The 26,855-nt window shown below is 39.2% G+C and overlaps 1 protein-coding gene across 1 annotated transcript; it reads left to right on the top strand.

Moving 5' to 3' along the window:
- On the top strand, positions 1-26,855 carry sema3ab (sema domain, immunoglobulin domain (Ig), short basic domain, secreted, (semaphorin) 3Ab). The gene is made up of 17 exons (XM_054776969.1): positions 1-664; positions 10,017-10,177; positions 10,499-10,561; positions 13,446-13,565; positions 13,989-14,079; positions 14,764-14,883; positions 15,091-15,233; positions 18,000-18,114; positions 18,189-18,258; positions 18,344-18,488; positions 18,567-18,786; positions 18,862-18,953; positions 19,045-19,086; positions 19,469-19,626; positions 20,134-20,201; positions 24,442-24,587; positions 24,750-26,855. Exons 1-17 carry the CDS (start codon positions 547-549, stop codon positions 25,272-25,274), a joined length of 2,397 nt encoding a protein of 798 aa, XP_054632944.1. The 5' UTR covers positions 1-546; the 3' UTR covers positions 25,275-26,855.

Genomic DNA, 26,855 nt, shown 5'->3' with positions numbered 1-26,855 from the left:
TCAGGGCAGAGCTGTTCTAAGTGGAGCGCTCAACTTGTCCACACGAGTGTTGAGCAAGCAGGGGAACAGAGTGGATAAAGACAAATCAACAGAGAAGACTGGATTAAAAAAAGCAGATCACAAAGCGGAATTGTTTTCCCTCATTGAACTAAAGCGACAGTGTGGATGGCGATTGTAAAACAGGGCTGCATGCTCTATCCCAGGACTATGGCAGAGGGACTTTGCTTATCTACGATTCATTAGTAAGCTGGTGCTGGTGCTAAGTTCACCTTGGGCTTGCTGCTGTGACGAGATCTAATGCGCTGACACTTATCGGTAACCCCCCCCAACTCATCTTGCAGGTTCCCTCAGAGTTGGTCTGGCTTTTGACCCTTGAAAAAGGAAATTATTTGGCAGGGGACAAGTCCCGCTGAGCACCAGTCTGGACTGACCCACAAAATAAGGACACACATCTTAAGGATTTTTCCCTCAACTTCAGGATATCTGTGGGTCTGCTGGAGGTGTGCAGGGAAAGGCCTGTTCTATACCGTCTTTGACGTCAGGACCATGGGCTCTTTCTGGGGCAGCGTGGTGGTCTTGTGTGGACTCGTTCTACTAAGGAAAGAGGGCGATGGAGCCCAGCAGACCGAGGCCAATGTCCCACGGTTAAAATTGTCATACAAAGGTGAGTTCTTTGTAGTCATTGTCCATGCTTGTTTTGTTTGAGGTATGCATGCAATAATAATCATAAATGTGCCATTTACATGATTATGTTTTGTTATTGTTATTATTATTATTTGTACATTATAGCATTTTCCTGCCTCTAAATTGCATCTTCTGCCTATGTGACAAATTGGTTGTACAGAAAATCAGTCCTGTCATTCCAATCAAGCATACGCTCACGAGACACTTTGCACACACTTTAATGAGCTCTAATACGAAAACTGTACCAAAAGTCCTCCATTAAAAAATTAAATGACACTAAGGTATAAATGCAAAGGTCTGTAGTGATGGTTGTACAATAAGGTTAAAATTAATATGCATATTGTCACAGATGACATTTACAAGTGCTGTCTTAATGGTCTGTAAATCAGGGGGAAAGATAGAACGCTGAAAGAAGAAAAAATCTCTCGAAGAAACCACAGGAGTGATTTAAAAATCCTAATGTAAAGAAAACACCCAAATGGGACTTATACATATAGAATTTATTTAAACCACACTTGCTCTTAAGACCAGAGCCAAGATGTGCAAATCAGAAGACACATGCATATCTCCTGTGTCTTTGCTTCTACTTAACTTGTTCATTGCAGAAATGTGTCTCGCATCCACTCTATTGGCCCACCTCGCGCTTCCTTATTCCGATCAGCCACTGTTGTCAATAGCGTGCTGTAAAACGGTGCCAGAGACAGACTCCCCGCTGAGCGTCATTTATTTCTTTTCTTCTGCATGTCATTTTCCTTTCTGTTCTGCAGTGCAGGGCAATTATGCTCGGAATGAATGGCGTACGTCTGTTTAAGCAGATGGCTTTCCCGAAGAGAAATAGTCCTCGCTCAGCACTGGGAGATCCATAATTACACACACGCACACACACATACATACACACGCGCGCGGACACCTTCATCACATTGCCATCTGTAGATCGCTAATGATACCTCTGAGTGTAGTGAGTCAGTTAAAAGTACATGCTGTCAGTTTGGTCAAACACGCCCATGCAGTGATATCTCTATTAGACCGGAGGGTAACTTGGTCATTCGTTTCCCCTGTAGGGGGGGACACTATTTACCACTTCTGCTGTCCTGAAAATTGGTATTATGAACATCTAATACCAGAAATGGTTTTCATGTGAATGTATGTGAATGATTATTGTATGATCAAACATTCATACTGTGATATAAATTGTGTACAGTGTGACAGAATGACATACAGATTCACTTGTGCAAAGCAGGAAATCAGCATCAGTAGCGCATTAAAGAACAGTATTTTTCCTTGACAGTAACATATGGTCCCGTCCCGCATTATCAGTGGCACGTGGACCGATGAACTTAAAGAACTATGACCCCCAGAGGTCATAAGGGACTCTTGGTGTGGGTCTAAATGAGACTACAAAGACTTCCCTTGTATGCATGTCGCGGAAATATGTGTATCGCAAAGTGATTTCTGCCTCCATAGTGCGAGTTCCTCACTTAACAGTTATACTGTCTGATAGACAGCAACTTTTATAACACACACACACACACAGCTGAACCGCAGGAGATTCGGACTTATCCTTAGAAGTGAGGGCTGAAGGGCAGAAGGTCAGTGGCGTAGGAGGAAAAATAACAATGGTACCCCACGGCTACCTAAACACGAGCTAAGGTCCAACTGTATCAACAATCAAGTGGCGAGGTGATGCCGAGACAGACGCAGGGGAATGCTTTAAAAGAACACTTATGATAAACGATGACTGAATGGCTAGTGGGACTAAATGAATTATCCGGGAAGTAAACAACGCTTCATAGTCTTTATGAGCCACGAGAGGTAGAGGTGTTAACTGTAAACAAGGTACTTTACTTTTATAGGGTGTGGGTGTATTGACAGAAGTACCACTCACCTCTATCCTATTAACATTTCCCAGAGAAGAGCTTGCAAATAAACAAAATGACAGCAGAGGGCAGAGGTTGTAGCTTTTACAAGAAGTACTTTTCTCAGACATTTGTTTTCATTGCGGCTTGAACTATAAGTGGTTAGCATAAGAATGCAAAGAATCTTCACCGTTGAACTAGGATTTCACTTTCTAAGTGTAGGACAGACTCAATGTCTCTGAATGACCATCTGATGGAGTCATATACACTTTTGAGAACTTCATGATTGAAGATCGTAATTATGATCTTCTTTCTAGCAAAGTGAGGCGTTATGGAGAATTGTGTCCTTTGAAATAGGAACTTGTAACCATGATTGGCACAGTTTGACCAGCGGGACGCTGTGAACAGTATGTTCTGTTTTATTAACAATGACTGCGGTGTGCATCTTTGTTTCCCATGGATTACCTTAACTTGTGGAACAACGTGGTTGACATTAAGTATGGTATTGTAAAGAAAACAGAGCCACAGCTATTACTGCCATATTGTGTAACACTGATAGATGACACAATAATATTCATTTAATCGCTGCACAGTTGCTCAAATCCTGTGGAACTGAGGGTGTAGTAGACCTCGTTATTGGACTAAAATGTACAGATGTGTTGCAAAACTGCCAAAGCAGAAATTAGGGTACCACAACTATTTTTCTTCTGGTATATCCACAAGATAATGAGCAAATACGCAATTTGTATTATGTCTAATGTATAATGTTAATGACGCAGTCCACATAGGGAAAGTTCTTGTCCAAAAATGTGGAACAGAATAACACAGAGTAACAAAAAAAGGGCAGAAAGACTGGTAATCAGAGAACAACTCAATGAGAGAGGAATCTGCATAATGATAAAGATCCACAACATTCTTATTAGCAGTAAGCCAACAAAAACTTAAATAAGTAAAAATAGACAGTTGTTTTCTGTCTTTCCCTCTGTTGTACGGAAGACGACACTCAACCAGTGAATCATTGTGGTGCATTTCCTCTGTATGTAGCGTGTGTTTTGTCAATGTGCATTCACACATCAACAAAGCTGCAGTGTTCAGAAACACAGTAATGCCACACGTGGGGTTTTTGTCAAGATGTGTTTGTGCTTTTCCACTAGAAGCACTTAGATAACACTCCCGGTACCCTCCAGTCAAGAAAGAGAAAGAATGTAGGGTAAAAGAGTTTATTTTTATCAGTCTCACATGGGACTGTTGATTCTTTGCATCCCTTCCATCTGCCCTCTCATCTCTCGCTCCTCTAGTTCACATTCTTTGTGGCAGAAGAGACGAGGTGAGCAACAAAATGGAAAGGGATGTAAGAAAGGGCGACTGTTCAAACAGCTAAGCTGCAGGATAGGATGCCGGTAGAAGAGAAAGTGAGCTCACAGCAACTGGTGAAAAAGCACGGGGGTGGGTTGATAAGAACAGGAGGAGAAAAGACAACAAAAATTGCTTACAGTGGCAGCTGACACCTGGAAGCTGCATGTCCTCCGATCCACCTGCTTATATTTTGTCATCCTGTTTTTTTGGTCATGTGGAAGTGTTTGCATCCTCAGTCAAGCAGTAGACAGGTCTTTCTCATTATCTTTGTAAAAATGTATGCTTAGCAGCAGCCGTGGCCAACCCCCACGTAGTCAGAATGGTACGATCTTGATCGCATAAAATTTGCATATGATTCGGCGGCAAGATTGATATTTGATTCAGAACCCTTTGAATCAATAGTGGACTATTCAAAAACACCCTGAGTAGGGTGTTCTATATAACAACATGATTGTATTCCATTGTGACCATTTAACAATTAGCAGGAAGAGAGATTTCTCACAATTTTGTGTAGCGACAAAAACATGAGTAGTGGGCAGATTGTCCCTTTTATTTGCCACACAATGGCAGCCTTGTAGGTGAAAATGGCTCGTGTTTAGAATGAGGCAGGTGCTTTTTTGACTGGCAATGGTTGACCACTGTGACTACACAAGAGCATAAATTCGGAAGGCAAATATGGACTGGGTTGAGCCACAACTTTACAGAAACTTTTTTACAGAGCTGTGTTTGCTCCTGGGTTGACGAATGAATGGCCGGATGGATTTAAAACTCACAACTTCAAGAATGTTGCCATCAGGTTTACATATGAAGTTCTCAGAACATGATGGGAGTGGCAAGTCAGAACCTGAGGGCCGGGTTTCTGTAATGAATGACAGGAAACCAACTAAATCAAGACAAAATTACACAAGGTAAACGTGACCATTCTTTCCACAGTAGCATGGGCCTAAGTCAACATGCTTTGGCTGTATGTTCATGTATAAAGCATGCATATTTAAGGCATTGAGGCACTGGGCTGTTTGATTATGCTAATGTCAGAGTGGCAGGTGGACAGGAAGTGACATCAGAGGTTCAGAGTTGAGTTTTATCTTGGCGTGGGTTACTGTACCAACAGTAGCCTGTGTTTTTATTAGGGATTATAGTGCCTTTTGTGAGATAATTCAAACCTTCAATAATAGCTTGTTGTTCCAGCATTTATGTCTGGTGTTGTGTGTCTCACCGAACATTACAGTAACATTACTGACACCTTGTGATCAGTGTAGAATACTACATATCATTCATAGCGTCTTGAACATGTATTCTGAATGTTTTGTATTTGTATTTTAGTTCATTGAGCCATTTTTATGCTTGAAAATGCTTAATTTAGACAACAAATACGTACAATTGGCTTGAATATGTTTTTTCTTTTTCCAAACGAAGCAACATGACTTATTAATATATTTGTGAAAAAACGTGATAGAGTGAAGCCACAAAATTCAAACCATGAAGTGGCAAGGGACGACTGTCTGTTTTAATATCCGATCAGTATTCAGAGCGCCACAGCACCCCGGGGGCACTCCACCACATGCACACAACTCAACATTGATCACAACCGAAATATGCTTCTCTTATGGGTACAGTAATTAAACATATTGTTGCATACTGGTGATATGTGGCCGGAGATGAGAGTTTTGTTTGAGAGCAGCAAACAAACAAAACAAAAGAAAAGCTTGAGAGGCAAATTAATTATAGTCATAGGTTTCAAAAATGTTAATTGTGCTGCATTGTGCTTTTCTACAATAGCTGCTTCACTCACTCAACACTCACATTACCTTCTCACTCTCTTGGGTTCTGACACAATTGTGGGGACAATCTCCCCCTTTAAAAGATTCATGGGCATTTTTGTTATTTACTCTGAGAAAAGACAGAGCAAAGAAACTGAATGGTTCTCCATGATTTGCCATTGTGCTCGTAGCCAATCCAGTGTGGTTAGACTTTGCAGGTGAGAATTGAATATGAGAAATGAATAATATGAATGTGTGTGTATGCAAGTGACATGAAAACGGCATCATAATGTGATAATTCTATGTTTACAGGTTGTGTAGTCATGAGATTTTCATTGTCGGTTAGAGACAAGTTCAGCTTTCCGCTGTGAAGGCAAATGTTGACTTGGCAGACTCTCCGATTACACAGCAAAACGTGAGCTGTTGCTGTCTACTTAATGTGTCCTAATAGTGTCTGTGGTTATGCGTAATACTGCAAATACTGCAATTTGGGTTGTGGAGTATATTCACACATTAAATATTCCTCCTAGTTTTCCACTGTAAGAACGCACCAGTTTCTGCTTGGCTGTTCTAGAGTGGGAGGGGTCACTTAACCATGCAGACAGCTCCCAGGTTGGGATCAATTTGGCGGGCCAGTTAAGCTGGCCAGTTCCGCTTTGCTTTTACCAGTTGTGTTCCTTTGAGTATGACATTCTACGTGAAATATGAAGGAAACCACAGCTCTGTGTCAAAACTAACATATTCAGCACAGCCTTTGAACAGCAATATGTAAAAGTGAAACCTGAAACAGCTCAAACGGATGGTACATTAACTTGTACTAAGGAGAATAGTGTCTGTATCACAGCAACCCTGAATCATTTTAGAAATCTATAATACTGTTGAAACAACACAGACACATCCTTGGTTTATATTCGCGCAGCTAATTAGTAGGAAATTTTCCAGAAATATCCACGAATCCACTCATTTTTTATCCTCCTTATCCCATTCAAGTAATGCTGGAGAAAATCCCAGCAGATTGTGGACAGACGGTGGCCATATATATATGTATATATATGTTTTTAATCCCAAACGTCCTCGTAACCATCCTTAGTTTGCTAGCAAAATGACAGTTACGTCGCCCGTCTTTTTACATGCATTCAAAAATTGTTAAAAGAAATTACCAAATGAACATTTAACATTACTTTTACTTTCATTGCAAAGGTGATTCTTGGCGTGACTGTTCCCAAAGACACAATGTGGCAGCGAGACACCGCACAGACACCACTTTCCTGTTTTGTCATGAGTTATTTCTTCAATTCAATAGCGTTTGTCACCTTCTCTATCAAAATGCTTGCACTTGCAACTTTCTTTGGCTACATTTTGGGTTACTGAGGTGAGAAAACGCAAGTGAATTTAAGAAAATAACTAAATAACTCATGGCAAAACAGGAAAGTGGTGTCCTGTGGTGTCTTGCTGCCACATTATGTCTTAGGAACAGTCATGTCAATAATCACATCTTCAGTGAAGGTAATAGTAACGTTAAATATTAATCATTAATAATTAATCGCTTTCATTCATCATTTATGTGTATTTACATGCATTTCTAATTGTTTTCTGCATGCAAAACTATAATTGTATGACTATAAAACATGCTTTCTGTTAAAATGTTTAGGTTTCTGGAATGGATTAACTGGATTTACATTATTTCTTGTGGAACAAATTGATTCGGTTAGTGTCCGTTTCGGTCAGACCATCTGGAACGAATTAATGACGCTAAACAAGGTAGTGATCAACTTGTATTGATCCACTGTATTGATACAAATTTTAAGACCAGTTGAGACATTGCAAAAATGTACATTTTGCACTGTTGTATCTTAAAGGAAAACTGCACTTTTGGGGGGAATTTTGCCCATCATCCACAATCTTTATATGAGACATGAACACACATGTCTTTCTCTTTTCTGTACGTTCTAAAGATATAAAAATCAGATAAAAAGAGACAGCTCATTATGGCACGTAATGGGACACACCTATGCCGCCTACAAAGACCACTATTAAAATCCCTCCAAAAACCTCCACCAAGGTTTTATGGTTTTTATGGTTCTATATACAGTATATGGTCTATATATATATATATATATATATATATATATATATATATATATATACATATATATATATATATATATGTATATATATATGGTACTACATATACCATGTAGTAACAGGTACATTCATGATAACATGTAATACTTACAGTATTTTGCCATATTTTGGTCCTTTTAAGCATTTCCGGAACTTCATTCCTGGGCGCATTGATTTGACATAGCAACATAGAAACGAGTGCCTACACCTAGCTTTAACTCTTCCAAACTCTTAATTAAAAACACAGCAGTAGCTCCAATATGTAGCTTTACCCTTTGGTAGCCGCCTGAGGCGTTGTGCGCACGTTGTGACGTGCTGTAGGCGAGTGTGTAGTGAAGCTAGTCGCTAGCCGGCTAGTAGCTCGCCGGTGTGATCTGACAAGTTGTCAATACGGCAGTTGTATAGTTCTATTGGCGTCTATAGACTGAATAAATGTTTTCCATTATGTGCATTCTTAGCTCTGTCTCTTCATCTGTTTTATAGAACGCACAGAAAAGACAACGACATGTGTGTTCATGTCTCATATAAAGATTGTGGATGATGGGCAAAATTCCCCCCAAAAAGTGTAGTTTTCCTTTAAACTTTTGATCAGCTGATGAACAGCCTCTTTCACTTTAATGGTAGTTTGCGATAAATTGCTTTCTCAAAAAATTGTTGTCTTACTCCCATTTCTTCTTTTTGCATTTTGAAGCTCCACTTAGAGCCTCCTTAAGATCCAACAGTGCGAAATGTACAGTCATGGCCAAAAGTTTTGAGAATGTCACAAATATTACTTTTCACAGTCTGCTGACTGAGTTTTTATAATGTCGATTTGCATATACTCCAGATGAAGAGTGATAAGATAAATGGCAATTAATTGCAAAGTCCCTCTGTCATGAAAAAAAAAAAAAAAAACATTTCCACTGCATTTCAGCCCTGCCACAAAAGGACCAGCTGATATCATGTTGAAACATGTATAGTCATCATTGCTCTGTACAAAAAGGACTTCACAGGCAAGGATACTGCTGCTAGTAAGATTGCATCTCAATACATCAGCAAGAAAGGAGAGGTTCAATTGTTGAGAAGAAAGCATTACGGCACCCAATAAAGTCCAGCAAGCGTCAGGACTGTCTCCGAAAGTTGATTTAGCTGCAGGATCAGGGCACTAGCAATGCAGTGTATCTGCACGCACAGTGAGTCGAAGACTTTTAGAAAAAGGGCACAAAGAAGCCACTTCTCTCCACGAAAGACATCAGTGACATAGTGGTATTCTGCAAAAGATACAGATATTGGACTCCTGAAGACTGGGGTAAACCATTTTCTTTGATGAATGCCCTTTCATCATTGGTTATCCAAAAAAAAACTTGTCCAGAGAAGAAAAGGTGAGTGCTACCATCAGTCTTGTGTCATGCCAGCAGTAAAGCATCCTGAAATCATTCATGTGTGAGGTTGCTTCTCAGCCAAGAGAGTGGTCTCATTCACAATTCTCCCTAAGAACAAAGCCTTGGATAAAGAATGGTACCAAAACATGCTCTAAGAGCAACTTCTCCCAACCATCCAAGGACAGTTTGGTGATGAACAATGCTTTTTCCAGCAAGATGAAGCATCTTGTCATGAGTTAAAAGTGATAACTACCTCGGGGAACTAAATATTGACACTCCCCAAACTTTAATCCCTGTGAGAACTTTTGGTTATTCCTCAAGAGGCAAGTGGACAAACAAAAACCTGCAAATTCTGACAAACTCCAAACATTGATTGTGCAAAAACGGGCTGCCATGAGTCAGGATGTGTCCCTGAAGTGAATTGACAGCATGCCACGGTGAATAGAAAAATAAGGGTCAACACTGCCAGTATCGACTCATTACATAAACTTATGTAACTTTTAATAAAAGCCTTTGACACGTACAAAATGCTTATAATTATACCTCAGTAAACCATAGTAACATTTCACAAAACTATCTGAAAAGACTGAAACCTTGTGAAAAACAATATTTGCACCATTCTCAAAACTTTTGGCCATGACTGTAAATTCTTGCAATTTTTTATCTTGTCTGAAAATTTAGATCACAAGCGTATCTGTCTAGCTAAAGCAACCATCTTAGCACTGCCACAACACAACAGAACAGAAAGACTGTCGGGCATGAGTGGTAACATTGACAATAGGTGAAACATCTTGAAAGAAAGCATTTGCCAAACATATTCAACATGAGTGATCATATTTCATGCCGCATATAAATCTTTCCACCTTCCCCTGCAGACATGCTGGAGTCAAACAACCTTGTGACGTTTGAAGGTCTGGTCAACAGTTCGTCTTACCACACCTTACTGCTGGATGAGGAGAAAGGAAGACTGGTAGTGGGAGCCAAGGACCACATTTTCTCATTCAACCTACTTAACATCAGCAAAGACATTGTACAGGTAAAACAAACATTTCGGGATTGTGTCTGGCCAACTTCCTGACATACTGCAATCAGAAGCTAACATACCGCTGGGTCTGTTCTGTTTCAAAAGAAAAGTGCCTCATGAATATTAGAAAGCAGTGCTGTCACACACTATCACACGCTGTGCCAGGCATGGTAGTCGCGCGATGCTCACCTGTATGAATAATAGAGTGAACTGAAACAAAGTGGATAACAAATCGTATTGTGACCCTTTCAACCCTCATATGCTGTATACACGCATGCATGCGTGCACAGACTGGATGGACGGAAGGAATTATTCTTTTGGTTTGTGTTGCAGATCCCTTGGCTGGCATCTCCCACCAGAAGAGATGAATGCAAGTGGGCAGGAAAAGATCTCTCGGTAAAACACAAATCAGCCTTCAGTCAAGTACGAAAGACAAACGTACAACAGATAATTAAATGACAGAGCCTAATAATACCAATCGTATTTTCAGCTATCATGTGGAGAACACACTGGCTACCTTGGTTCTGATCATAATCTTAGTGCCAACATCTGACCTTAATCACTGGTAAAGCTTCTTGGAGTTCCGGGATCATATGTTTGAGTAGTCCAGTATTACACTGCATTTTTCATTGTTCTGTTTTTGCGCTATTAAAACCAGTTCAAAAAAATCAGTTCAGTTTTTACTTTATTTATTTTTTTACTCTAAAGACCCAAGCAGACATTAACTTGATTAACTATAACTAAATCTGCAATGTTTACACTGGAAATACTTTAAACTATAGCCATCTTTCTTCTAGTTGGATGTCAGACTTAAGTCTTCAAAACTATTCAGCTCAATTATATAAGAAACAGAGCCAGATTTTTTTCTCCCTTAACAAAGTACAATTTTATAGGTGGGGCCTTTAAAACAAACCATTACCCATGTATCACATCTCTCTGTTCAGCATCAGGCCTCATCTGTAGTGTAGATGCTATGCATGTTAGCACACTAAGATGACACTCCGCAAGCTGTGTGCGCCATGCAATTTTCAGCAGAGCCTGAGGCAACAATATTTGTTGCCAGAGCTCACATCTTGGACATTGGCCAGGACAAGGCACACACTTCAGCTCTTAACTTTGTATGAAAGATGTGAAGGACACTTTTGTGTGGTATCTGTAAACATTATAGCATAGAAAAATAAAGTGCCCTAAGGGATGTTTTATCCATCAAATCGTAAGAGCAAGGTGATAGAGAGAGAGTCTCCCTGATGCATTGAAAGCAAAACAGTAGAGATAAAATACATACAGTATAATAGGTGTGAAAGAAAAAAGCTGTATAATGGTATCATAACCAAAAGAAATACTGACAATATTGCAACTTAGTTCGCTATTCCCATGGCTGCTATTTAGATGAGAATGTTTTCACTTGTAACACATTGCACAAACACACCCAATAAATCTTTGGGTGCGACAGCTGTTTAAACGGTGGCTGTCGTCTGCATATGACCCATTAAAGCCAGATGAGCTTAGTCATGCATAATTTGTGACATTTTTCATTTGTTTCCACCCTTTTTACAATCTGATGACACAGTGTTTTATTTGAGGCCAGGTCTGCCTGCCACGTGCATATAAACACTTACAGATGCCACACATGCATACACAATAACAAATACACATAAAATAAATGGCATGTCTGCAAATCAAGCATAACACCTGAATATTAGAATGGACTAAAAACAGGACTTGATAAAACAGGTTTGTCTTATAATTCGGTTAATGTCGTAGGAGTATGTAAAGAAAGGCATTATTAGATACATTTTAGTGTGGCAGCATAATCATCTAACTAAGGATGATCGTTTTAGACAATTATCCATTACGGATAATACATTTTTGCCGAGTACGAGCATGAAACGAGTACAGCTCTTCATTATATGTATTATGCTAAAGGAAAATCCTCATTGGGTAACTCCATGTGTATTCACTCTTCACGCTCTGTGATTGGCCAGTCACACACAGCGCTGTAAACGGATCGTGTTGTGTTACTCACTTATGTAACAACTCAATTGGAGTAGCATGACCGCTTTTTTCCTTCAAATATATTTTTGTCTTATTGCATGACGTCATCATAAAACCTACAGTATAAGAATTGTGTTAATTTTCAGTTGGCAGTACACAGACAGTGGTAACCTGCATTGACTGGTCACAACATTAGGTACACCTCCACAGTAGAAGAGCTGTATCAAACATTCTGCCTGTATAGCTATCATACTGAAAAGTGCTGATGTTACTACATTGTATACATGAGGTTGGTAAAATATTACACCCCTCTTAATACATTGCACTGTGCACGCTGCAATCTTAAACTTGTTTCGTAACGTACGCGGTGCATTTGAAAAGCCTGCTGTATATGGCTCGTGTTGCGTCAGTCACTGCCGGTGTTTTTTTCTAATTTTTTTTTGCTTTTAATTTGGCTGGTGATATAAAGTCAATTGGAAAACTTTGCTCGGCGCGGTGCTATTGAGAAAACTACAGTGAACGAGGCTTCCCCTGTTTGCCATCACTGGATGTTTGCATGAATCACCAACTTCACACAGATCATTAAAAAAGAATTCAGGAATAAAGTCTTACAGATCAGTTACACAGTACACATATAGCTGAATATTAAACAATAAATATAGCAACTTCTGATCAATCCATGTCAAATTCAGACTTAAAATAATGTACCGAGTTAAGCCCCACCCATTTCCGAACCACACCCACTTCCGGTATATGCACCGCCCATTCAGAGTACAGATATGGATACAGATCATTTATATGGATGAACAGATACAGATAGTGGATTACTCGCTCATCCATAGAAACAAGTAAAACTTTTATTTTATTTTTTCATGGTACATTTTAAATAACTGCCTCCTCTGTCCTTTATGGAATTAACTATAATGCATAAGAAATTGTGGTACAAGGCTAGTCATGATATGACAATCTAAGTGGGAGGCTTTAGAAGGAATAGAACATAAGTACAAGAGGTGAAAGAACACCATTGCATGAGGGACTTGCACAGTCTGGGCCATAGTACATCCGCAATCATAGTGCAGATGCACAGAGGGCCATTTTGCGTGGGATTATGCTACATTACATCCACATGTCATCTCTTCTATCCTTGCTAGAGCTCTTATTACAATTTTCCTCTATGAGAGGCCATGTGTTTGTTTGCTTATTCTGGAGATCTACTGTGAAATGAGTCGATCACAAAAGCGTCCACTAATGTGTCCACTAAATTCCTTTTTTATTTGTCCCACAGAGAGAGTGTGCAAATTTTGTGAAGGTGTTGCAGCCATTCAATCAGACGCACATCTATGTGTGTGGAACAGGAGCTTTCCATCCTGTGTGTTCCTATCTAGAAGTGGGCAAGAAATTAGAGGTACATTTGATATTCTATGGCTTCTAATATCTGCATGTCAAACTGTGGTGCAGGTGAAACTCTGGCTTTTAGCAGCTTACTTTAGAACAGTAGATGGAGATACTACATCTATGTACGCGTATGTGTGTGTGTACGTGTCTGTAAAAGGGAAGGAAATTGCTTTGACCACTCTGTAAGTGAGCCAAGGTCACTGAGTCATACAGAAAACCAAAAATGTTTTCCATTTCCCATTAGTTTATTAATAAAATATATGTTTGTAGGGATGCTGCTCAATAGGCTTTTAATATGGTACAAAGCTGAAAACTACTTTGATCATTGTTTAACCTTGTTCAAAAACGATAAGCCACGTGTTCAATAAGAACTTCAATACATCAACCATTGTATTTTGTTTGAGTGACTTTGTGTCCATCTGCCTTCACTCAGGACAGCATTTTCAGATTGCTGCCTCATACAGAAAACGGCAGAGGAAAAAGTCCCTACGATCCGAAGCTGCTCACTGCATCCATGCTGATTGGTGAGTCCGAGACACTCTGTGAAAATCCTTGGTGACTCCCATAAAATGTGGCAGTCCTAAAACACCCTCTGCCGCTCTCTTTCATTTCCTGAAGGTATAATGATGTTAAAGTGAAATGTACAAGGCTGGCTTGTCATTCACTCCAAGCAGATACGCTTTGTAGTTGGTATTTACACACAGAGAACCCCTCATTGGCAGGACTGTTAAACTATTTCAATCTGAATACTTGCTTTAAGAGCTGGGTGTGTGTTGCCGATGACATTTCCCTAGCTTTTGCCGTGCAATAAATGGCCAGTCTTTGGTAAACAAAGCCCAACAGTGCACTCATGACAGTCCTATTTGTCACCAATTATCTGCTGTCACATTTTATGACATCACACCGTTTAACCTGACAGATGGCTTCTTTGCAGCCTGTCACGCCTCATCTCGGCCTGCTTTTTTTGTTCTATATTCGCGGCTGCATCATTATGGACTCCCACTGTCTGGCATGTCTGTCCTGTTATATGTACTCTATATGTCACCTCTGCTTTTTGTCAATTTCACTCTTTTATGCTCCCCATCAGTCACTCTCTCTTGGGAAATGCCATTTTGACCAAGAAATCTAAGCCCTGATAGGAGAATACAGCCCATTGTGTTGCTTAAAAAGTGCTACAATGCTTACACACTTCTTCCTTGTGCTCTCAGATGGGGAATTGTATGCTGGAACATCAGCTGACTTCATGGGGCGGGACTTTGCTATCTTCCGCACCCTCGGAAAGCATCACCCCATCAGGACAGAGCAGCATGACTCCCGTTGGCTCAATGGTGAGCAACTATAGTTTCTTTTTGAAGCTCTTGAAAACTATGGACCGTTGATACCGGATCAGAAACTGGTCTTGGACAAACTTCCAGTTGATTTGGTCTTTGTTAGCATTCATGGGAACTAAAACAGCTAACCTCTGTATGTGTCAATTTTCTCTAAATAGTGCACTTGCATTGTTCTCAAATCATGTGTGTGTATCTGTGCGGCAGATCCAAGATTCGTAGGTGTTCATCTGATTCCAGAGAGCGACAACCCAGAGGATGATAAAATCTACCTCTTCTTCAGAGAGAATGCCATGGATGGAGAGCATGCTGGGAAAGCCACACATGCGCGAATCGGCCAGCTATGCAAAGTACGGACAATAGAATGCCTTGCATCCCATTCACATAGATCATGTAAAGTAGCGTCTGTATTTGGAAAAAACAACACTTAAACTGGAGTCTGAGAGGCTTCCATAATAGCTGCTTTCAGAAGCTGTTAATCGTTATATTTAGATTTTAGAGCACAGTGGACTTTGTTGTACTAAGTAAAATCCATCCATCCATCCATTTTCTATGCCGCTTCTCCTCATTATGGACGCGGGGGCATGCTGGAGCCTATCCCAGCTGACTTCGGGTGACAGGCGGGGTACACCCTGGACTGGTCGCCAGCCAATCTTAAGGCACGAAGTAAAATCATCCCATATAAAAGAAACCTAAGAGAAATACTAAATGTCATCAGATCTGAGCGTCAAAGGGGCTCTCAGTGGCATAACTGTTATTCCTTAGTGCTAAATGGAGCACTGTTTGGTCCACACACCACGTGAAGATACTCATACAATAGATTTCTGAATTTAGGATACAGTGCAGTACAGTTGTGGGCTATTACATAAAAAAAAGAAGAAAAACTTAGTATGGTGTTCTGAACAGTAAACTGACAAAGGCTATCTAAAGATGTACTTTTGTCAAAATCACAGTAACTAGCAGGGGCAGCACTATATCCATGTGTGTCTATTGTGGGTGGGTCATTTTACTGTTAGAATGTTTATTGTGGAAAAACCACAATTTCCCTTATTTGTCCTCATTTTCTCTATTCAGGAAAATGTCCTTTATTTTCAGATGCAAATGTTGACAGGTATGCTTACAGGTATATGTATTATGGCAGGGGTGGCCATTACATCGATCGCGAGCTACCGGTCAATCGCAAAGGCAGTTTGGGTCGACTGCAACGTCACTTTTTAGATGTCATATGACATCAGTCAGCTGACATTAAGCGCCCCTCCTGATTCGCTCTTGCTCCCCCGTGACTATAGTGAACAGACGTCTCAAACAACACACAGAGATGCAAATTTTATCTTTATTATTTTGATTAAAGATAAACTAACTCAACGGTAAGATGCCTATATCTATAAAAAAAAGTTATCCATTCACTTGTGGTGGCTAGATATGTAGGAAAGTGAATTGTTTGAGGGCTTTGCTTCGCGTCATGAACTCCACTATAGAAATGCGTGTTTTTCTACTCTTCCCTCTGTTAAACTATTATTTCATGATGAACTGGAAAATGTGCCCATTGTTGAAACTTTTTTAATATACAGTATGTTGCCTTGACTTTGGCTACATTGTCTTTTGCATAATCATTTTCATTTCTTGTATATTGGTAATATTTGATAGCAAATGCTAACTGGACATACAGTAATACATGAACTGTGTGTCTAATGAACGCAACGTAGCTATTTTGACGGATATTTTACGGGTACTCAGGTTATGTACACAACTATTGAGGAATTATGTGTTATTATCTTTATTGGCATATTGAATTGGATTGTGAATCATTGAATCATACTTTGACTACCTGTAAACTTTGAAACTGTGAATGTGAAATACTAATCACTAGTATTTAGTATTGTAGTTTCAAAGTTTACCAGTTAGATTTTATATATATATGCATTGTATGTTTTATAGTAAGAGATAAATCATGTCGACTTATAACTTACTTAAAAAGTGCATGTACTTTGATATACATGTACAATGTACATAAATACTCACATTTATCAAGATGTTCTTGATTTCTTATTTTTTTGCATGTTTGTCACACTTAAATGTTTCAGATCATCAAACAAAATTAAATATTAGTCAATGACAACGCCACTGAACACAAAATGCAGTTTTTAAATGAAATTTGTTTTATTAAGGGAGAAAAAAAATCCATACCTTCATGGCCCAGTCTGAAAAAGTTATTGCCCCCTCTCGTTACTCCACCCCAGAATTAAAGTAATTGAGATCTATCAGTCTGGAAAAGGTTATAAAGCCATTTCTGAAGCTTTTGGACTCCAGTGAACCACCGTGAGAGCCATTATCCACAAATGGCAAAAACATGGAACAGTGGTGATCCTTCTCAGGAATGGCTAGCCAACCAAAATTACCCGATGAGCACAGCGGTGACTCATCCAAGGGGTCACAAAAGACTCCACAACAACATCCAACATTAAGGCTCGTCTCAATTTTGCCAGAAAACATCTTGATGATCCCCTAGACCTTTGGGAAAATACTCGGTGGTCTGACGAGACAAAAGTCGAACTTTTTAGAAGGTGTATGTCCCATTACATCTGGCGTAAGTAACGCCGCATTTCAGAAAAGAACAGATACCAACAATAAAATATAGTGATGGTAGTGTGATGGTCTGGGGCCGTTTTGCTCTTTCAGGACCTGGAAGACTGGCTGTGATAAATGGAACCATGAATTCTGCTGTCTACCAAAAAATCCTGTAATGCTGTAACAACTGTATCGGTCACGTGACTTTTTCTTAAAGTGATACACACCGATAGGGGGCTTCACTCTATGAACTCAACACATGCGCCGATGCATCGATGTTCCGGGACCCATCACTAACAAATATATTTCTGAAAAACCATGATAGAGAAGTAACCAAATTTGAAGCGCAAAGTGGTAAGGGACGAGTATACAATTTATATAATACAATGTATATAAATTTTTTATTTTTTATATATATGCCGGGGAAAATTCTGGCCCGTCTTATAGTAATGAATCAGATTTTCCAGCTCAGCAGCAGTGTAACAGTAATTCTAGGCTTCATATAATACACCACCACAATCACGGCAACATGTCACTCCTGTCCACAGAATGACCTCGGAGGTCACAGGAGCCTGGTGAATAAGTGGACCACCTTCTTAAAGGCACGACTCGTTTGCTCAGTGCCAGGAAGCAATGGCATTGACACACATTTTGATGAACTACGTGAGTAACAACTCCAGTCACTTGCTGAAAGTTGATTGTACAGTTCAATGAAGTCAGTGTGTTTTGTCTTTCAGAGGATGTTTTTCTCATCAGTACAAAGGATCCAAAAAGCCCAATCATCTATGGCATATTCACGACATCCAGGTATTGCGGCTGGATTTGGAAATAAATCTATTAAAATCAATCTCACTAAATTGCACAGCTGAACCTGTTCTTTTCATACCATCAGCAACATCTTCAAAGGTTCAGCTGTGTGCATGTACAGCATGACAGACATCCGCCGAGTCTTTCTGGGCCCTTATGCTCATAGAGATGGACCAAACTATCAGTGGGTGCCCTTCCAAGGGCGTGTTCCTTACCCACGACCTGGCACAGTAAGTGTACCTACTTTAACACACTAAAATCCTTTTCCCAATTGGACCATTCCAATGCCAATGACATTTTCTCTGCAGTGTCCAAGCAACACGTTCGGAGGATTTGACACAACCAAGGACCTTCCTGATGAAGTCGTAGTCTTTGCCAGAAGCCATCCAGCTATGTTTAATCCTGTTTACCCGATTAACAACAGACCAATCATAGTTAAAACTGATGTGGACTATCAGTTCACACAGATAGTGGTGGATAAAGTAGAAGCAGAAGATGGCCAGTATGATGTGCTGTTCATAGGAACAGGTGAGACTGAGTCAGTACTCATTAGGGTTCAAAATTATTCAAAAGCAAGTAACGTATACCATTATAATTGTTCAGATATAGGAACGATTCTTAAGGTGGTGACAATCCCAAGAGGCTCGTGGCATGACCTGGAGGAAGTGCTGCTGGAGGAAATGACTGTTTTCAAAGTAGGTTATTTTCTCCTCAATTCTGTTTTAATCCCTGCAGGCCATAAATCTACGTACACATGTTGTAAACTTTCCTTATTGTGTGTTATAGAAGCCAACAGCAATTACAGCGATGGAGCTTTCAACAAAACAGGTAACTATAACAATCAGTCACAATGAGCACGTTCAATAGTGTTATTCACTTGGATGGCTTTTCCTCACGGCTGAATGAAATTGTCAAAAACAAAACCTCATTCATGCAAATCAAAACATTTCACTAGCTCGGTCACTTAATTTGACTGGTAAGGTTTGTGAGTGTTTTTATTGCTCAGCCCCATCAGCAGATTTGATCCTCTGAGCTAAATTATTACCCGACAAAGATGTCAGTTGTTTGCTATTTGACTCATTGGAACACATGCAGGAATGTCACTTGACTAACAGAAGTGTTCAGAAACACAAAATTATATTCAATAATTGTATTTCCTATAAATATGTTCAGCTAATACATAATGATTGTATGTGCTCTATCTATACAGCAACAACTGTACCTGGGCTCAGACATTGGTGTTTCCCAGATGTCTTTGCATCGCTGTGAGGTTTATGGGAAGGCCTGTGCTGAATGTTGCTTGGCAAGGGACCCTTACTGTGCATGGGATGGTAGCGAGTGCTCCAGATACTTCCCCATGGCCAAAAGGTACTGATGGCATCTTTGATTAATTTCATTAATATACAAATACTTTCCATGATGATTTGTGTAGTGTGGTGTCATTTTCCAGGTTGTACATACCAGTTGAAAGCTTACGAGAAGCCACCAGTTTTGCACTTTCATGCTGATATTATTTTGATTTATTTATTTAAATTATTTATTGCTTTAGGCTGGGCACAATTACAATGCAAGCTTTGTTCAACGGAACAAAAGATGCATGAAACTTGGAATATACATTTTCAGTGCAGCCTCCCACACAATGTCCCATTGGTTTTATTGATTCCAAAGCTCAACCTTATGTTCAAAAATGCAGAACTTCACCTCTTATTACCATCAACGCAACGTGCATCGTGCGAGCACCTAAGGATCGAATGATCTATGACCCGTCATGGCTTCCGCTAACACTAATTGCTTTCGAATACACACACAAATACGTAGTTCTCGTCACACATGGCATAAACGTCACTGCTGACTCAGGTCTTTGTGTTTCCACAGGAGAACCAGGAGACAAGATATCAGGAATGGAGATCCTCTTACACAATGTTCAGATCTGCAGCAGCATGGTATGATGAGGAACTTTTTAATACAATACATTGGCTTTAGTTCTACTCTGACTGATACCATCTTTCTTTAAAATACCAAAAGACGCTGAAGTGAGCCTTTCTATGGAAACATGTTCTTCCAATTTGATCTTGGATACAGTATAAATAGTGATTATTCTCAACGGATGAAAGGACATAAGCATTTTGTGAGATGAGATGGTCAAGATTGTCAAAATCCTTCCATACACTCCCTGCGAGCCTTCCCTCAACCACCCCATTGGTGTGCTCAAGATTCACGTTGGTTGCCAACACCTCTAATTTTGATAATCAGTGTAAAAATAAAATTAGCATTTTTGGAATTCAACTGAAAGAGAAACACAAGTACCAAACACTTACCCCAAAAGCGTCAAATTCACCAACAGGAAATACAAGGTTGCCCTGCTGAAACAGGGAAAGAAGCTGAAAGGAACAAATGTCTACATGAATGACCACCTGACCAAGCGCAACGCTGAGATTGCGAAGAAAGCACGTGATCTGAGGAAGCAAGGAAAGATTCAAGGAACATGGAGTGCAAACTGCAAAATCTTCATCAAAGCAAATGGAGGACCAGAGGCCAGAGTTCTTGCTGTCAAAGACATCAAGGACCTAGAAAGATATTGAGGTCTCCCAACATGGAGGAAAACAGCTTTAATATGCTACAAAAAGATCTACAATTGGACACTTTTCACTTTACAGATCACAAACAATTGGATATGGAAAAAGACATTGATCCAGACTCAAATTTTTTCTCTCACATTACAAACGACTGCCGTTATTATACGGAGGAGCAATACAACAACAGTTTCATCAACGACGACAAGTTATCCATCATACCAGAAGCTTGAACGCAAACTTTACTAATATTAAACAATATTTGAATCAATTCAAAGAACCTTTCAAAGTTATAGCAATCTCAGAAACTTGGATTAATGCTAACAAAGGAATGGACTTCGAGCTGGAAGGATATGAAATGACGTGTGCAAACAGGAACAATGCAAATGGAGGAGGTGTGGCCTTATACGTGGACAAACATTTGAACTACAAAATGGTAAAGAATATGTCATTTGTCATTGATAACATTTTAAAATGTATAACAATTGAAATCTGTAAAGAAAAAAGCAAAAATGTGTTAATAAGTTGTGTGTACAGAACTCCAAAGTCAAAGATTGGAATGTTTGAGGATTGGATTAAGACAACGTTTACAGACATAGGTCAGAAAACTATTTTCATATGTGGAGACTTCAATATTGACCTCTTGAACTCACACAAGTGCAAGGAAACAGATGACTTTATAGATACAATGTATAGCTTGAGTTTATATCCTAAAATCATTAGACCAAGTAGAATAACAGACCACTGTGCCACCCTCATCGATAATATATTCACCAATGACTTTGATAACAACACCATCAGTGGCCTGCTAATTAGTGACATCAGTGATCATCTTCCAGTGTTTACAATCTACAATGAACATTATAAGAAAAAACAGGCGGAGGCAAAAAAGACTTTTCAAAGATTGCGTACAGAGGACAACATCCGTGCCTTCAAGATAGGTCTAGAAGAACAAAGTTGGGAGAGTGTCTACAGTGCAACAGATGTGGACGAGGCATATGACAGCTTCCTTGGTACTTATATGGAGCTCTACGATAAGAACTGTCCCTGGCAAGAAAAGCCCAAGAAGCAAAAGAAAAACCAGCAGCCATGGATGACAAAAGGACTAAAAAACGCCTGTAAGAAGAAGAACACATTATACAGGACATTTATCATTCAACAGACTAAAGAAGCAGAACAAAAGTATAAGACATACAAAAACAAGTTGACAACTATCTTGAGAGTGTGTAAGAGGGAATATTATAGTCACGTACTAAATAAGAACAAAAATAACATGAGAGCAACTTGGGGCATCTTAAATAGTATTATAAAGAACAACGTTAAGAAAGCAGACTATCCTCCCTATTTCATGGTTGGAAACACTTACAGGAATGACATGAATGCGGTAGCTGAAATGTTAAATGAATATTTTGTAAATATTGGACAAAAACTGGAAGAGGAAATTCCAAAACAAGACACAATTGATGAAGGGATTGATATTATCGATAGGAATCTTAATTCTATGTTTCTCACTGCTGTAACCAAAAAGGAGATCACTGACATTGTTAACCATTTTAAGGCAAAAACATCAACTGATTGTCATGGAATCGAAATGGAAACAATTAAAAGGGTCATCAATGAGATCGCAGACCCGTTAACATATATTAGTAACTTATCTTTTCAGACTGGAATATTTCCAAGCAAAATGAAAACAGCCAAGGTGGTTCCAATTTTCAAAAAAGGAGACAAACACCAATTTACAAATTATCGACCAGTTTCCTTGTTACCACAATTCTCGAAAATTGTGGAGAAGCTATTTAATAATAGGTTGGACAAATTTATTAATAAGAATGAATTATTGGCAAGTAGTCAATATGGTTACAGAGCCAACATTTCAACTTCTATGGCACTGATGGAAATCACGGAGGAAATCACTACTGCCATAGACAACAGAAGATGCGCAGCTGCAGTATTCATGGATCTGACAAAAGCTTTCGATACAATTAATCACACTATTTTAATTTCAAAATTAGAAAGGTACGGAATTAGAGGTTTGGTCTTAAATTGGGTTAAAAGCTACCTAGCAAAGAGGAAACAATTTGTAAAGCTAGGAGAATATACATCTGGGAGTCTACACAATACGTGTGGAGTACCACAGGGGTCCATATTGGGACCAAAACTGTTTAACTTGTACATTAACGACATTTGCAAAGTAACTAACAACTTAAAATTGGTCTTATTCGCCGATGATACCACTGCTTTCTGTTCTGGTGAAAGCACACAAGAACTCATTAAAAAGGTCAAGGATGAAATGGTCATATTAAAGTCATGGTTTGACAAGAATAGATTATCTCTGAATTTAAGTAAAACTAAAATAATGCTATTTGGTAATAGTAGAAAGGACACGTACGACCAAATACAAATTAATGGAACGGATATTGAAAAAGTGGAAGAATATAAATTCCTTGGGGTTATAATAGATGAAAAAATGAGTTGGAAATCTCATATTAAATATATACAACAAAAGGTGGCGAGAAATATCTCTATATTGAATAAAGCAAAATATCTTCTTGATCAAAAATCACTCCACACTCTGTACTGTTCCTTAGTATTACCATATCTAACGTATTGTGTGGAGATATGGGGAAATAATTACAAAAGTAATCTTCACTCACTCACTGTACTGCAAAAAAGATCTGTGAGGACAATTCATAATGCCAAGTATAGAGAACATACAAACCCTTTATTTTTAAAATCACAGATATTAAAATTCGCAGATTTAGTACACTTTCAAACCGCTAGAATAATGTATAAAGTTAATAATAACTCGTTACCCAAAAATCTAATCAAGTATTTCTCAATCAGAGAGGAGAAATATGATCTTAGAGGAAAATTAAACCTAAAACATTTATATGCGAGAACAACGCTGAAAACCCATAGCATTTCCGTGTGTGGAATTAAATTATGGAACGGATTGAGTAAAGAACTCAAACAATGTACAGAGATGAGCAAATTCAAAAAACAATACAAGCAGTTGATGTTTGCCAAATACAAGGCAGAAGAGTCCTGATTGTTCTGTTTGTTTTCTATTTTATTTTATTTTATTTTATTTTTTATTTATTTAATTAAATTTTATTTATTTATTTATTTCTATTTATTTATTTATTTTTTTTTTTTTATAATTTTCTTTGTTGTGTTTAAAAAAAAAAAAAAAAAGAAGCTTTGTTCTTATTTATTTATTTATTTATTTAGTATTGTCATCATTATTATCATTATTATGAATGTTCTCTCTTTTTTTGGGGGGAGGGTTATCTCACCGTTATCTATTATGTGTTATCCTGACTATCACTGAAAACATGACATGGAATCCAGGAAGTGAACTACATGTACTGTACTAGATGTAGAATGGATGGGGGGTAGGATTAAATAAGCTTTGCTTCTTCCTACTCCTTTTGGACATGTGGAACTGTCAAAAAATGATTCACGAGATGTATTCCATTGTAACCTTCATGTTCAAATAAACTAAACCAAACCAAACCAAACCAAACCAAAAGCATAATTAAAAGGAATGGATTTACTGCAGGGGTGTCTTTATGACTAGTGTGACTTATGCTCCGATACTTTGTGTTAGACAAACTAAGTGGGCAGAAAACTCTGGAGGACAAAACAGTCTATGGAGTGGAGAACAGCAGCACCTTCCTTGAGTGCAGCCCGAAGTCTCAGCGAGCATCGACTTATTGGCAGTATCAGCACTCTCCTGATGAACAGAAACAAGAGGTTGGCACTTCTTCATATCTATAAAGGGAGAATGTGATGCTGTTTGTAGAGCTAATAAAATTGGCCACGCACAACAGATCACTTAAGTTCAGGGTCATATGATACTTCCATTGCTTGTTTGAAAATGTTTGTTTTCCCACTTTCTGTTTCCACGACCTGCAGATCAAATCAGAGGAACGTTTTATCCCCACAGAGCAGGGTTTGTTGATCCGCACCCTTGACAAAGAAGATTCTGGAATCTATCTGTGCCAGGCTGTGGAGCATGGTTTCATGCAGACACTTTTGAAGGTCACCTTAGCAGTGATTGACACCGAGCGCCTTGACGATCTGCTCCAGGGGGATGATGAGGCCACCGCCAACGCTTCAGTCCAGGACCTTACACCACCTCGAGAGACACCCAATCACAAGCTCTGGTACCGAGACTTCCTGTCTTTGGTCAATCACCCGACTCTGAACAGTGTGGACGAGTTCTGTGAGCAGGTTTGGAAGAGGGAGCGGAAGCACAAGAAGCAAAAAGCTCACCTGTTGCAGCAGGCGCAAATGCATCAGCAGCACCCTCAGAAGGTTGTGGGGAACGGCCACATGCACACTCAAGGGTTGGCTGCCAAGTGGAAACACCTTCAAGAGAAGCAAAAGGGGCGCAATCGCAGGACGCATGAGCTGGAGCGAGCACCCCGCAGTGTCTGAGCCATAAATCTTGAATGCGCTAATCTGAAAGCACACCCCTTGCCTCTCATTGTGTGATCATAACTACAGACTGAGCTACAGACTCATTCCAAAGTGACTGGATTGTAAGTGCATTTCTTCCTCTGCCAGCTGATGTGTTTGGAGTGTTGAATCACACCGGACCAGTGGAGTATGTTATCTCAGCTGGCCGGACAACTGCTTCAGGACAGTGACAAATAGCATAAAAACTGAACACACAAAACCACCTCATAGACATTGAATGGCTTCATGCAAGAATTTATTTTCTACGACACCAACGTGAGCTGGTTGTGGCATGGCGGTGACATGGGTTAATAGTTCAGGTGAAAAGCACAAATTGAAGTCCCAGAAGCAAGAAATCATCCCGAGCACTGCATGACACTGGGAGCAACACAACTAACCACTTCAACAAACAAGTAGCTAAAAAATGTAAATACTGTGACATATTAAAAGGGAACGTCTTCCTTCATGTTGTTTCTTTCCCCTGATAAAATTAATTTAAAGTTATACCACTTGTCAGCAGCTATTGTACTCGTATGTGTGTCTGTGCCATCAATAAGCTTCACATCGACGTGTTTTTGATAATTCTGTTTCTCACAGATTATTGCCACAGTTGCCAGTGTTCCTTAGGATGCATCATCTCAGTGCGTGAGATGCGACAAATTATTCCACGCTTAATATATTCTTCCACGACCTGTATATTTATTGATTGTTATTGTCATTTTTGGAGTGATATGTCAGAATGAGCTGGCATTGATTAACTGTTGTAATGGACCAAGTATATTATCACTACAAATACTGTTGGATTCTCTAATAAAGAGATACCTGTCAACATTGGTCAATAACATACGCCTATCTCATATGATATGCACTGAGCAAGAACACATATCCAAACTGTATTGCTTCATGTCCATATTGTTCACATGCAAAACGGCACAGGCATGTAACCTTATTGGATATCATACAAGTAATGATATGATGCAGATGCACGAGGTGGAATGTAGCTGTGAACTATATGTAAATATGTAAATGGAGATTCTCCTCTCCATGTTGGATGACAGTGCGCTAGTGCATGTGGATACTGTTGTGGTGTTCCTATCTCGCAACGGCAGTAAATACCGGTTGTCATTTTGTTTGTTTGTACAAGACTATTCTAGGATTGTAAATATTCTTTCTGCTCTAACTCTCGTGTATACAAATCTATAATTACTATTTCCTGAGGTATCAAAGGGGAGTATAAAAGAAGCTCTAAATAAATTGTCATTGTGGATTACATACACACATTAGCTCACATCATAACAAGCAAAAATGTGTATAAAAAGAGCACATCAGTATGTCACTTTTGTCTTGAGTGTTTCCAACCTTACACAGTGAAAGATGAGAAACAATACAAACAAAACTATCCATAATCCAAACTATTTTAGATTCACTAGGTTTGGCACCTGCAGGGGGACCTTCTATAGAATTACAGTACAACAAAATCATCATTGTCATAATGAGAGAAGATATGTTTCCAAGTGTGAAAATGAATAATGATGGTGATTTATTCTGTTCCAATAAATG

Source organism: Dunckerocampus dactyliophorus, chromosome 5 (assembly GCF_027744805.1).
Source record: "Dunckerocampus dactyliophorus isolate RoL2022-P2 chromosome 5, RoL_Ddac_1.1, whole genome shotgun sequence".
NCBI lineage: Eukaryota > Metazoa > Chordata > Actinopteri > Syngnathiformes > Syngnathidae > Dunckerocampus > Dunckerocampus dactyliophorus.
The sequence above is the reverse complement of the archived record's forward strand: the minus strand, read 5'-3'. Positions and strand labels throughout refer to the sequence as shown.

Coding starts and splice junctions, on each gene's coding strand:
- sema3ab (XM_054776969.1), top strand. CDS start 547: ATGGGCTCTTTCTGGGGCAGCGTGGTGGTCTTGTGTGGACTCGTTCTA. Junction 14,080..14,763: donor CACTGCATCCATGCTGATTG/GTGAGTCCGAGA, acceptor TTGTGCTCTCAG/ATGGGGAATTGTATGCTGGA. Junction 18,489..18,566: donor CTTACCCACGACCTGGCACA/GTAAGTGTACCT, acceptor TTTTCTCTGCAG/TGTCCAAGCAACACGTTCGG.